The sequence below is a fragment of the Bubalus kerabau genome, chromosome 10, assembly GCF_029407905.1.
Source record: "Bubalus kerabau isolate K-KA32 ecotype Philippines breed swamp buffalo chromosome 10, PCC_UOA_SB_1v2, whole genome shotgun sequence".
Taxonomy (NCBI): Eukaryota; Metazoa; Chordata; class Mammalia; order Artiodactyla; family Bovidae; genus Bubalus; species Bubalus kerabau.
This window is the reverse complement of record NC_073633.1, coordinates 81,880,385-81,894,042: the sequence shown is the minus strand read 5'-3', so window position 1 is coordinate 81,894,042 and position 13,658 is coordinate 81,880,385. Positions and strand designations below refer to the sequence as shown.

Below are 13,658 nucleotides of genomic sequence, written 5' to 3'. Positions count from 1 at the left end.
TTGACTTCACATTCCAGGATGTCTGGCTCTAGGTGAGTGATCACACCATCGTGATTACCTGGGTCGTGAAGATCTTTTTTGTATAGTTCTTCTGTGTATTCTTGCCACCTCTTCTCAATATCTTCTGCTTCTGTTAGGTCCATACCATTTCTGTCCTTTATCGAGCCCATCTTTGCATGAAATGTTCCCTTGATATCTCTAATTTTCTTGAAGAGATCTTATCATCGACACCCTATACCCAATAATCCATTTTTCCTCTTCATATTTGAAGTGCCACCTTTATCAGATGTTAAATGCCTATATATACTTGGGACTATTTCTGTTCCATTAATGTGTCTATCCATATGATAGTATCACACAGTTTCATTATTATAACTTTATACTATAATATTTATTAGAAAAAACACCTGGGATGATTGGTTACCCTTTATTACTCTTCTTTTCTGAAATTTTCTTAGCTATTTTTAAAATGAGTTTTCTAGTTGTTTTTCTAGTTTCCCCTCAAACTTATATATTTTAAAAAATAATATTAAATATATAAATTTAGGATAAATTGACATCTTTATGATATTGAGTTTTCCTATTCAAGAATTTTGTGTGATTTTTCCATTTGTTCAAGTCTTTGGTGAGCCTTTGGAGACTTTCTAGATTAATATAGAATTTGCACAATTATTTTTAAATTTAAGCTGAAACGTTTTGTCATTTTATTATCATTGGGAGTTTTCCAAATTCCTTTTTCAGGAAATGATCTTGCCATCACTTCAGTGGGTCCTTTAGCCTCTAGGATTAAATCTAAACTTCTTAGCTTTTCCTTCAAGGCTTTCCACATCTGATTTAAAACCTGTTTTCCACATATTTTCTTGTTACCTGTAGCTAGTCAGCAACTCCTGAACAAGCACCACCCTTTTATGTATCCCGTGTCACGGGTCCCCTCCTTCCTCCTCTGCCTGTGCAAAATGGTTTTCTTCACAAGCCCCTTCTTAAATGATCCAGTTAGAAATGACCTCTCTCCACTTTGATCCTTGACCATTTATTCTGTGTGCTTCTTATCTGATAATAATCCAATATTACCTTGTGACAGCTTTTGTATTATTAAAATGAACTGCCTTTTATCTCTTCAGTTCAGTTCAGTTGCTCAGTCGTGTCCGACTCTTTGCGACCCCATGAACCGCAGCACGCCAGGCCTCCCTGTCCATCACCAACTCCCGGAGTTCACCTAAACCCATGTACATCGAGTTGGTGATGCCATCCAGTCATCTCATCCTCTGTCGTCCCCTTCTCCTCCTGCCCCCTATCCCTCCCAGCATCAGGGTCTTTTATCTCTTGCTGCTGCTGCTGCTAAGTCGCTTCAGTCGTGTCTGACTCTGTGCGACCCCATAGACAGCAGCCCACCAGGCTCCCCCATCCCTGGGATTCTCCAGGCAAGAACACTGGAGTGGGTTGCCATTTCCTTCTCCAATGCATGAAAGTGAAAAGTGAAAGTGAAGTCGCTCAGTCGTGTCCGACTCCTAGCGACCCCATGGACTGCAGCCCACCAGGCTCCTCCATCCATGGGATTTTCCAGGCAAGAGTACTGGAGTGGGGTGCCATTGCCTTCTCCGCTTTTATCTCTTAGGTGGCTATAAAACTATCAGTGGGTCTTTGCCTTGTTTCCTCAACTAGATTGCGAGGCCTTTGGGGAGAGTGAGCCTGTCTCCTGCTTCTTTCAGCCTCTGGGCCCTGCAGCCAGTGATGGTAGTAACGTCAGTGATAGCAATGATAGTTCACGTTTATTCAGACTTTCTGTGTGCGGGTACATTTTAAGCACTTTCCATGTATGAACTGATTAGCGGGTAAATACTTGAGTTGTGTTGGGTTTATTTGACCTCAAACTAAACCTTTGAAGGGGAATGTAAAAAAAAGATCAGCTGGTCACAATACCCAGACAGTGATTCTAGCTCACTGATCAGAGAGGAAGGGGAATTTTCTGAGGAGGATGGCCAGAGTCAAGGAAGGGAGGGGAGAGGAACAGGCAGGAATGAAGAGGCCTTGAGCTTGATGGTTGTGGAGATGAGTATTTTCTGAGGTTCTGGTGGTTTCAAGTCAGGCCGTGCTGGTAGTTGCCCCTTGCCCTACACTGGCAGAGTTAGGGCCCCGGAAATAAGGCCTAGCCCATGGCAGGGCCTTGCTGAGGCCTCTTTTCCACAGTGGTTCCCTGCAGGATGGCCTGGGTCCCCTGGGGACAGCGGTCCCAGTGCTTGGCTGTCTCCCTGGTCTGTCCGCACCCCAGGGTTCCCAGCCCAGCTTGCTCTGCACCACTCGCCTCCCTCTCCTGCACTCGGACAGCTTTGCTGAGCACCTGATGGGAGTGAGCGTGAAGCGTGTTGATGAGAAGCAGCCAGGGCTATGAGCTGATGGAAATCATCCCCACCTCGGGGCCTGCCTCTCCTTAACAGTCGTGAGCCTCTTGGAATATTTCCCCCATCTCAACAGTACAGACTGTTTCAGGGTGCCCGGTGTCCTAGGCAATTGCACCCCAGCCTTCATGTAAAAGGCAGCCAGGAGGCTACCTGCCTGAGCTCTAAACCTGCAGCTCCAGCATTTAGAGGCCTCATACACGTCATTTGTTGAGAACTGGAGAGCTCTAAGCGTGATTTACATCTGTACCGATCCATGTACCAGGCAGGCAGCCTAGAATCAAATTCCATGTCCCAGTTAGAAGCTCTTCCTTACACTTTGCTGAGCACAAGTAAACAGATCTCAGCACCCACATAATGAACTCTTTAGATTTTTAAAGACAAGAAAAGATGAAGGAAAGAAAGGACTTTGACCTTTTGAGACAGTTACCTCCTAAAGGGCAAAAATTCCAGCCCCTTGGACCAACCCTCCACAACCGACTAGAAAGGTTAGCTTCTTACAGAGCCGGTCTGATCTCTAGGGAATGCATTGTGGCATGGGGCTGAGGCTGGCTCTATTGAATCTAAACATGTTCCAGCTTAAATTCAATTGCTTTCCTTCCAATATATCATCAAAAGTTTACTTACATTTTGCTGAAGCAAACCTAGAAATTAGGGAAGGATCCAGTAGAATAAGGGTTTTTTTTCCCCTTGAAACTTTGCCCAGAGGCCCAGAATGAATAAGCCACATTTTAATTTTATATTTGTTATGGTGGATTTGTGTAGTCAGTTGTAGTATTTTTCTTCTTCTTAGAAGTCTTATTTAGATGGCTTCCAGAGAATTCTTTACACATGACTCCAGAACTCATCATATTTATAATCAAGTTTGTCTGCGACAAGGAGGGGACTCTTTCCTGTCCTTGAATGCCCCACCTCCACTCAGAGCCTGGCACCTAATGACTGTACAGTGAGCAATTGCTGAATGAATGAATAAGCGAATAAAGGGTCTGAGTTGCTAACACCAAAATAGCCACGAAGTGGGAAGGAAATGGATGCTGTGAGCCTCAGGAACCGCCAGGAGTATCCCCTAGAGGCCATGCTGGCCGGGCTCCTCTTGTTGTTGTTAAGTCAGATATTTAATAATTGAAGAAGCCAGCCCTTCCACGGTTTGGGCTCAGTTGAGCCGACATTTATCCTGCTTTCACGGTGCTGACATTCCCTCCTGGCTGGACTGCTTGGAGTCTGCCCTGACTGTAACCAACCTAAGCACACTCTCCCCAGGGACCCTCCATGGCCCAGCCATACTGCCAGGTCAGCTCCCACCTGGAACCCTCAGCCACAATGCCCAGAAGCAGTTTGCCACAGGCTGTTCACTAAACTGCTCTCCTTGTTTCTATCTTTTCTGCTCCTCTTCTCTCTCTTTTAACTTGTCCTCCATTCTTTTTAAAGTCCCAGTCCCTGTCTTCTCTCCAGCATCTCAATCAAGCTTCCCAGCCCTAACCAAACAGATACCAGCATTTATTTTACAGTAACTATTTTAATGGAAGTAATAAGAGGTAGCCCACCTGAACTGGCAAAGCCTGGGCCAGCAGCCTGGTTTGGACTGAGGCTCATTCAGGCCAAGGGTGTCAGCTTCCAAGGTCTGAAGATGGAAAATCCTGCCTGCCATTCTGGAGGCAAGAAAGAGAACTTAGTGCACAGCCTCCAGCCCAAGCCCCAACCCTTCACCCAACGTGGATTGCATTTTCCACATGGTCTCATTGTCTCCATGTTCTTCCTTCTCCTCTACGTACCAGCAGCTCCTTGAGGGCAGGCAGTGTGTTTTGCTTTTATGTATCAGGAGACCTGGTGTAGGAGCTGGATAAACCTCCACACAGCCAGCTACAGTACAGCTCTGGAGACCTGCTGTGTGCCAGGCTCCAGGCTTTGGGGATATAGAGATGCACAAGACAGACAACTTTGCTGGACTCAAGGAGCCTGCAATCTTGCAGGAAAGACAGACTTTCAACAAATCCAAGTACGAGCAGAGAGAAATGAGCAATGCAGATGTAGGGATCAGGGCACACCATGTGAGACCCAACCTAGGGGTCACAAAAGCTTCCCGGAGAAGCACTGTTTCCGCTAACTCTTAAAGTATGACTAGGAGTTAGGTGAAAAGGATGGGATGAGATAGAGGGCCAGAGAGAAAGCCTTCTAGACAGAGGGAGTATTGGGTGAGTGGACAGGTGAACCTGACGTTGAAATCTGAGCTCGCTGACCCAGGGGTAGAGAGCATTCTGATGGGCACAGGCAAGCAGGTGACTAGGTTCGGGGCGCCTTGATACCATAGTGCTGGAAGTTAACAGAAGGTTGCTCTCTGGTCACCAATGCTCCCCAGAGGGGAATAGGATAGATGGGATGGAATAAATATACCCACCTCCTCTGCCAGGGATGGGGCAATTCTGGGTTAAGGTGGAAAACGCTCTGGCCCCGTATCACATGGCAAATGGACTCTGCCAATCTCAGACACCTCACCCAAGGCTCTTCTCCCCACCCAGACGAGCGGGAAGTTGTTCAGAAGAAGACCTTCACGAAATGGGCAAACTCGCACCTGGCGCGCGTGTCCTGCCGCATCACCGACCTCTACAAGGACCTGCGGGACGGGCGGATGCTCATCAAGCTGCTGGAGGTGCTCTCCGGAGAGATGCTGGTAAAGCCCCTCCCCTGGGCCCTGTGGCTGGTCCTGGGTCCCCTCTGCAGGAAAGACACGGCCTGGGACCTCTCCACTTCTCGCAACCTGCAATAGTAACGATGCAGTGTGTCCACATGACTGATTGGTTCTCTGAACTTACTCATCTAAACATGTGCTGTGCTTAGTCACTTAGTCATGTCCACCTCTTTGCAGCCCTAAAGACTGTAGCCCGCCAGGCTCCTCTGTCCATGGAATTTCCCAGGCAAGAATACTGGAGTGGGTTGCCATTTCCTACTCCGGGGGATCTTCCCAACCCAGGGATCAAACCCACATCTCTTGTGTCCCTTGGATTGGCAGGCAGATTCTTTACCACTAGCCCCACGTGTATGTCCCAGCATAAATGCAATGACTTTCCATCTAATATATCAATCAAAACTTCAGTTAATTTTGCTGACATGTCTCAGAATTTCTTGCTTTTTTCTGGCCACTCCCACCTCCTTGACTTTCTTCTCTTGGGATCTGGTTGTCTTTGTCTGGCCTGCAGTGAGCTTACCCTCAGCCTCCTTGCAAAGGCTAAGACAGATCCCATTACCCAACTGGAGAATTTGCATCTTTTGTGGAACCAGGAGGAAAGAGTGGAAGATATTTTCCTGTGTGTTCATCACTCTTACAAGTGGAGATTTATTTCAGGCCCTCTCAGTTGTAACTCACCCAGCAGCAATGTTGCCTCTGCAGAAGAACCAGGTCAAGGCTCATGTTTTGTTCAGTCACTTCCACTGTGACCTTGGACCTACCAGGCAGGACCTTCTTTGTCTCATTTCTCCCACGTGTAAAATGATACCTGTACCTGATGACGTAGGCTAAGACCCTTGGGGTTTGAATGAAAGATTCCACATTCTTCTGTTGCCTTTTCAACTCCAGGCTGAAGTTAAAGAATGCCTCTTACCCTTCACTGAAGGCCCACTAGAGAGACTTACCACTAAGAACCCTTCAGATGATGCAATTACTCAGCAATGGTGGTCCCTTGAGCTTCGGTTGGGGCCATTCAAGGGTGAGGAGGGAGGAGGTCAGATGGCAGGATGGACCCATTTTAATCTCCAAACTGAAAGCCACTCTTATCGCCAATCAGCAGTAAATAGTTCTAGAAGTGTGCCTGGCGCATAGTAGGTGCTCAGTTAACTCCCTGTTGTGTTACTTATCTGAATGTTGTCTATTACCACTCACAAGGCTCTGTTTAGACCAAGGATCAGTACTTGTACAGCCCACTTGCAGAACTCTGGGTGCTCAAGGGAGGGATCCCCTGAACTTTGCTGAAAGTGGGGGGGTTGAAACGTTGTTGAGGAGTGAGCTGGGAGGTGCAGTTTGGCATGGAGGGTGGATGCTGATGACAGGAGCTGGTCCAGGCATGACCGTGAGGTTCTTCCCTGCCCACGGGGGCAATGGCGTTCCTCAGCCAAAGCCCACGAAGGGGAAGATGCGCATCCACTGCCTGGAGAATGTGGACAAGGCCCTGCAGTTCCTGAGGGAGCAGCGAGTGCACCTGGAGAACATGGGCTCCCACGATATCGTGGACGGCAACCACCGCCTAGTCCTCGGCCTCATCTGGACCATCATCCTGCGCTTCCAGGTGGGTCCCCAGGGCCTGAGAAGATGGTGAATGAGTGTGAGTGCCCACATGCGTGTCCCCAGCGACAGTGCTTGTAGGAAGGAGAGACCATCCTGAGCATCACCAACTTGCTGAATCTGAGCGCAAGCAGCCCAGTCAGTGTCGTGGTCTTTTGAGAGAGAAGCTAGAAACTGGGAGCTGGACTCAGATCTGGCTGCTTTCGCCAGATCCGCTTTTGCCCCCTTCCCCCACATGGGTAACTCTTTGGTTTTCTAAATAGTTTGATTCAAAATTTGCAAAGACAGTGCAGAAAATCTGCTTCTGTGTTTTCCAGTCAGGAGCTTTTCTTTTCCCACCCTGAAAGTCCAGGTCTGTTATGTAAGGAAATTTAGGAAGCCCAAGGGAAGGAAAGCAGGGTCTTCCACCTGCTGGTTTGGGGCAGAAAGAACCCAAGTTGGAGGAGGGAAGGGCCGGGAGAAGAAAAATAACACTCAACTCCCATCCTGAGGATCTCCTGCAAGTGGTCTCGGGGGTCCAGTCTCACTCACTGTGGGTGTGTATGATGAAATGGTAGTAACAGCAGAACCAGGGAGGATGAACAGGCAAGAGGAGCCGCTAATCCAAATGCGACACCTTCCAACAGTCATGCCATCCCACGGCCCTCGCAGCGTCGTGCCTCCTGAGGAGGAATGAGGCCAACGTGCATTTATTCTTGGCCTCCCCTTTGAGTTTCTGATGGGAGCCGTCTCCTCTGACCTGGGGAGTACAGCAGGGTAGCAGGCCTCTGGGACCCGAGGCCTCAGCCTGTGGTGTGGCTGCAGGGCTGGTAACCTGAGGAGGAAAGAGGAAGGGGGTTCTTCCAGGGAGAACTCTGGGCCAGATGCAAATCTCAGTCTCCCCTCTCTTGTTCCCGTGCCCCCAGATTCAGGACATCGTTGTCCAAACTCAAGAAGGCCGTGAGACGCGCTCGGCCAAGGACGCGCTGCTGCTGTGGTGTCAGATGAAGACGGCAGGGTATGGCCTGGGCGCCGGCCGCTGACACGGCCCCACCGCCCTCTTCACCCCACCACGGGCGCCAGCCGCTGACATGTCCCCACCGCCCTCTTCACCCCACCACGGGCGCCGGCCGCTGACACGGCCCCACCGCCCTCTTCACCCCACCACTCATTACCCGGAGCTATAGCAGCTTGGGCATATTCAATGCAAAGTCTATCCCGACCTGATTCTTAGAGGCCCGGAATGCAGGATTCTATCCCCTATTGCCTGGGTCAGATGTGGGGTCTGTGGGGGTGAGTGTCTCTTGGGCCCATCTGATGGGGGAGCCTCTCTGTGGGACTTAACAGCTGCTGTCTTGTTGAAGCCGTTCGAGAAGGGTCAGGTCCACCCTTCTCCTTCACACACTTGTAGGGACCACAAAGGAATCTGTTTCTTAGGTCTTAATGTTTCTCTTGGATGCAGCTACCCCCATGTCAATGTCACCAACTTCACCTCCAGCTGGAAGGATGGCCTGGCCTTTAACGCCCTGATCCACAAGCACCGGTAAGAAGGGGGAGCAGGCTGCGGGAGCCGGGGAACCCTTGCGGGGAAGGGGGTTTGGATACTTTGCACGTAGCATGTAGGTTACTATCCGAGCTCCACAGGAACGTTAAACTCACTGTGCCTGCTCCTCTCATCCTCAGCATCCTGCCTCCCTTAAATCCTCCTTCCCCACACGCTGGTGCTCACGGCTCCCTCCTCCATCCCATGTCCTCTTCTCACTCCTCCGGCTCAGCCACTTCCTTGCATCCGCCCAGGGTCTTTGCCCTGTTGGTGGGGGACACCATGCCCCCTGCCCTCTAACAGTCTAGCTTCATCCCCAGGCCTGACCTGATCGACTTCGATAAGCTGAAGGACTCTAACGCCCGGCACAACCTGGAACACGCCTTCGAAGTGGCCGAGCGTCAGCTGGGCATCATCCCGCTCCTTGACCCTGAAGGTGAGCTGGCACCCACCAGACGGGCAGGGCACCTGGAGGTGTGTGGCGGTGTTGGACAAGCCGGGGGCACAATGTGGGCCTGGGGGCCGGACCAGGGCTCTGTTCCATCTGATCTTCAGCTCCAGACTGGCTCCAATGCCTCCCCTGCCCGCTTGGGAGCCATTGTAGTCTTGCCCTCCTTTTCCCTTCTTCCTTGCTTTGTGGTTGTAATATGGATTTCATCCTCTGACTTAAACCGCAGCCCCATTCCTCTTCCACTCTCGCCTGTCACTCTGTACGTGTAGTTGAACTTTGTGCTGGAGACACAGGGAGATGAACCCCTTGAGCCTGACATTTCCAGCTTCTAACTGGTCCTGAGAGCCCACACTTTCCCCTTGCAGATGTCTTCACAGAAAACCCTGATGAGAAATCCATCATTACCTACGTGGTGGCGTTTTACCACTACTTTTCCAAGATGAAGGTGCTGGCGGTGGAGGGCAAGCGAGTTGGTAAGGTACGGAGCTGCTGTGAAACCAGGGCCCCCGGGTCCCTGCTCTCTGTGTGCAGGCCTTGACAGACACTCCCTTTCTCGCCTAAGAGCTTTATGTCTGGACCCCAGCCATAGGAAAGGGCTCATATCACTCCCACCAGCCTCCTCTGAAGCCAAGCATTGCCACATTGATGGCTCCCAAGCTGAATTCCAGCGCAGGTTGATGATCTGTCCTCAACAAGGTCATAGATCCGAATCCACCTTCCTCCTGCAGACCTATGTCTCATGAACATTCCCTCAGGAGCAAAACAGGCTTTTACTTATTAGTCTATTGTGGTGTCAGATCTCTCAGGCTTCCATAACGTACCCAAGAGCCACCCCATTCTACAGACCCTCACGCTGGGTCCTTAGGTCCTCCAGGGTAGGAACCATTTCTCATTCATCTTTGTGCACTGGTGTTGAGCAAAGGCAATGCCTGGAAGCCTTCCATCCTTGTTGTTCAGTCGCTCAGTCACACCCAACTCTGCAACCCCATGGACTGCAGCATGCCAGGCCTCCTCTGTCCCTCACCATCTCCTAGAGCTTGCTCAAACTCCTGTCCATTGAGTCAGTGATGCCATCCAACCATCTTGTCCTCTGTTGCCTCCTTCTCCTCATGCCCTCAATCTTTCCCAGCATCAGGGTCGTTTCCAATGACCTCGATCCTTAATACCCATTTTTAAATAAACAGGACTTTGGCTCCTCTGGTGACTGATGTCCTGGGACAGTGGGCTTTCCAGTCTTTTACAGGGTGACAGAGGGCAGGGAGCTGTTCCTGATCCCAAACACAGCTGGGTCCCTCCTGCACCACCTATCCAGTCCTCTGCTCAGCAGTGGTCTTGGGCTCTGGGGACAAAGCCAACATAAACACTCTAGGGCTTGTGAGGAGGAGGACCACCTCAACTGTGGTCCCCGTTGGCATCTTCACTGATGTCCTCACTCTTCTCATGAGGATGAGTCACAAAGTGATTCCCTAGGTAATCGACCACGCCATTGAGACTGAGAAGATGATTGAGAAGTACAGTGGGCTGGCCTCGGACCTGCTTACCTGGATCGAGCAGACCATCACTGTCCTGAACAGCCGCAAGTTTGCCAACTCCCTGGCCGGTGTCCAGCAGCAGCTGCAGGCCTTCAGCACCTACCGCACCGTCGAGAAGCCACCCAAGTAAGGGCCCGGGCACCTGGGAGGGTGGGCATCAACTGCTGAGAAACCACCTCCCAAAGGTGAGAGGGCCTGGAGAAGGGATCTGAGAGGCATATCTTGGACGTCAGGGAGCTGCCTGTCTGTCACCTGCTTCATCCTGTCTTGTCTCCCTGCTCCCAAGCTGTCAGCCTGCAGGAAATGGGCATTGGGTAACCCCTGACTCAGCCAAGGGAAGTACTTTCTCAGATCCAGATCCCTGAGTGGGGAGCAGGAGTGAAATCTCAGGCTTCAGAATCTCTTCAAAGAACCTGTGCTGGAGACTTCCTCTTTCCTGCACACCGAGCTGTGGGTTTGTTCTCGTTAACAACCTCTGCATCCGCAGCCCCAGAGCTCGCCACGTGCGGCCTCCTTGATCATCAAACACATCCTTCTTCTTCTCTCCCGTCTGTCACTGCTCATCCATCAGCAGAGCACTTAGCCTGCCTCTTGGGACTCTGCTCCACTGCAGTGTGTGCAGGGCCTGCATGCACATATGCACACGCAAATACAGCCACGCATGTGCACACACACGCACACGTACATACACGGCATTCTAGCTCGCCTGCCTTCAGCTTGTCCAGCTCCCCTGAAACAGATTTCTAGCTCATCGGTGGTACCTGTGCTTTATTCCTCCCCTGCTCGTTCATTCATGACTCGCAAACAGGGAAAGGCCAGACGCAAAGTCTAGAATGTACTATAAATGAATATCTGATTTCTGGCCTGACACTAACCATGTTTAAAGTCCTAAATCCAATCCAGGTAATACCTCCTGTGAGTCTACCAGGCACTGCACACAGGGGTGGTAGCTCTTGGCTGCATAAGACAGTGCTCAAGGTCACAGCCTCCTTGACGTGCCCATGAGCAGCAGGTATATGGGCTGGCCTCGGGCTGCCTGGGAACCTTGCTTACCAGCTGATCTGCGGCTGCCACACGGAGGAGGGAAAAGTGGGCAGATACTTGGCCACGTGCAGAAATGGGAAAATACTCAGTTACCTGGAGCTCATCTGGACATTGGGTTCTAGACATCCATCCTGCTGCCATCATCCCCTCCCCCTGAGATCCTCCCCGAGCCCAGCCTTTCCGCCCCCTTCAGAAGCATCTGGACTTTTGGACAGTTGTCAGGACAGCCAACTCATTAGTACTCAGGTGAAAGTTGCTTTCTGTGCAATATGTTCTTACATGGATAATGCTGCTTCAAAGGCTTATTGACTCACTCCATAAAAAACTGAGTAAAGAGCTAGTGGGGAGCCTTTAGCATTTGTAGAACAGGGAAGAATTTCTTTGTATTGATTGGTAAAACTTGATACCTACAGGAATTTCCAGAACACTTAGCCATTCCCCCATGGAAACAAATGATAAGCAAACACTGAAGTAGTTGTGTTTTCTTTGATTTATGTTGCAAAGACTCAACCCCTATTAGGTCTCAGGTGGTGAGTATGATAGACTAATGTTGTAACAGGTAAAACATATAGATCCTCTATCCTTTTTTACTTTTTAAAAATTTTACTGAAGTATAGTTGATTTACAATGTTGGGTTTCTTTTTACTTTTTAAAGAGAAATATGCTTTGCTATCCAAGCTCCAAGATGCCAGGGTTCCATGTTTACTTAAGAAAGAAACATTGGCTGTGGGAGTCTCAACACTTATCACCCAACCTCTGTTTTTTCCACAGGTTTCAGGAGAAGGGGAATCTGGAAGTCCTACTTTTTACCATCCAGTCCCGGATGAGAGCCAACAATCAGAAAGTGTACACGCCCCACGATGGGAAACTGGTGTCCGACATCAACCGGGTACAGCAGCGTTTTCCCTTTCACGTTGCTAGTGGGTTGATTCAGCTCCTGATAGAAGCACAGGGAATGGTCCCTGGAAAGCGTTAAGTCAAGCCACTCTCTGTGCTATTGTTAATGACACAGCTGGCTATTGAGGGTGCTGTCTGAGCCTAGCTCTGAGAGGTCAGACTCTGCCCACCATCCTTCCATTCAGGGGTGGGGAGAGGGGCAAGATAGGAGACAGGGATGAAGAGGTACAAACTGCTACCTATCAAATAAATAAGATACAAGGATTTAATGTACAGTATAAGGAATATAGCCCATATTTTGTGGTAACTTTATATGGAGTATAATCTATAAAAATATTGAATCACTATGCTATACCTCTGAAACTAATACGATACTGTGAGTCAACTATACTTCAATTAAAAAAAAATAAAAACAGGCAGTTGCTACACAGTTCCAGCTCAAATGCCATGAGAATAGGGATTCAGCAGGCTTGCCAGTGGGTTAACTGAGCTTCTCCTAATGCGGGCGTAGGGAATAGTTCCTGGGCAGGGTTAAGCCAAGCCACTCTCTGTGCTGTTAATAATGACCAGCTGGCTGTTGAGGGTACTATCCAAGCCTGGCACTGAGAGGTCAGGCTATACCCACTGTCCACCTGTGCAGTCCCCTCTTCAGATGCCCAGAGTCCAGTTTATAGCCTATTCTCTATAGAACCTGGAGAGCTTTTAGGGAATATCAACTATTTTTAATGAAGGTGAATGCCTTGTGACACTTTGGAGATTTGGAGGCCTACCACCACCTGGAAATTCCAGTGGAATGGGGGTGGCCATTTACTCAATAGGAATTTACTGAGCACCCACAGAGGCAATAACACTATATGAAATCAACACCGACTTACGGGAAGGCCAGTTTAGGGGAAGAGCGGACTGGGAGGTCATGATCAGTGCTCCCTGAATCTTCAGTTGGCTTAAACAGGAAAACCGGAAGGCTAGGTTCTGTCTAGATTCCTCAAATCACTCAGTACTGGTGAAAGAGTCGAGATGGGACCCCCAAATCCCAAGAGCTCTCATCTGCACCCCCGCACAGGCCTGGGAAAGCTTGGAGGAAGCTGAGTACCGGCGGGAGCTGGCCCTGAGGGATGAGCTCATCAGGCAGGAGAAGCTGGAGCAGCTGGCCCGGCGCTTTGACAGAAAAGCTGCCATGAGAGAGACGTGGCTCAACGAAAACCAGCGCCTCGTGGCCCAGGTAGCGGGGTGCACTTGGGGTGCAGATGGTGGGGCGGGCAGAGTGGGATAAGCCTCTCCACAGGCCTTGCAGCCCTGCTCCCTGTGATTGGGTGGGTCAGGATTGACATCCGAAAAGGAACTCTCCCAGATCGACTAAGTCTCACTTTTTAATTATTTATTTTTTGGCTGCACTGGGTCTTCATTGCAGTGCACGGGCTTAGTTTCAGCATGTGGGATCTTAGTTCCCCTCCAGGGATCGCACCTGGACCCCCTGCATTAGAAGCGTGGAGTCTTATCCACTGGACCTCCAGGGAATTCCCTATTAAGTCTCACTTTAGGC

The 13,658-nt window shown here is 50.0% G+C and overlaps 1 protein-coding gene across 3 annotated transcripts in view; it reads left to right on the top strand.

Moving 5' to 3' along the window:
* The window catches only part of SPTB (spectrin beta, erythrocytic), a 138,822-nt gene that overhangs the window by 77,527 nt on the left and 47,637 nt on the right, over positions 1-13,658 (top strand). For all 3 annotated transcript variants that reach the window (XM_055538352.1, XM_055538350.1, XM_055538353.1), the window contains exons 3-11: positions 4,913-5,064; positions 6,500-6,673; positions 7,575-7,666; positions 8,111-8,191; positions 8,512-8,627; positions 9,008-9,120; positions 10,113-10,300; positions 11,990-12,107; positions 13,179-13,337. In XM_055538352.1, the coding sequence (XP_055394327.1) occupies positions 4,913-5,064; positions 6,500-6,673; positions 7,575-7,666; positions 8,111-8,191; positions 8,512-8,627; positions 9,008-9,120; positions 10,113-10,300; positions 11,990-12,107; positions 13,179-13,337 (1,193 nt within the window). The remainder of the gene's footprint in view (positions 1-4,912; positions 5,065-6,499; positions 6,674-7,574; positions 7,667-8,110; positions 8,192-8,511; positions 8,628-9,007; positions 9,121-10,112; positions 10,301-11,989; positions 12,108-13,178; positions 13,338-13,658) is intronic.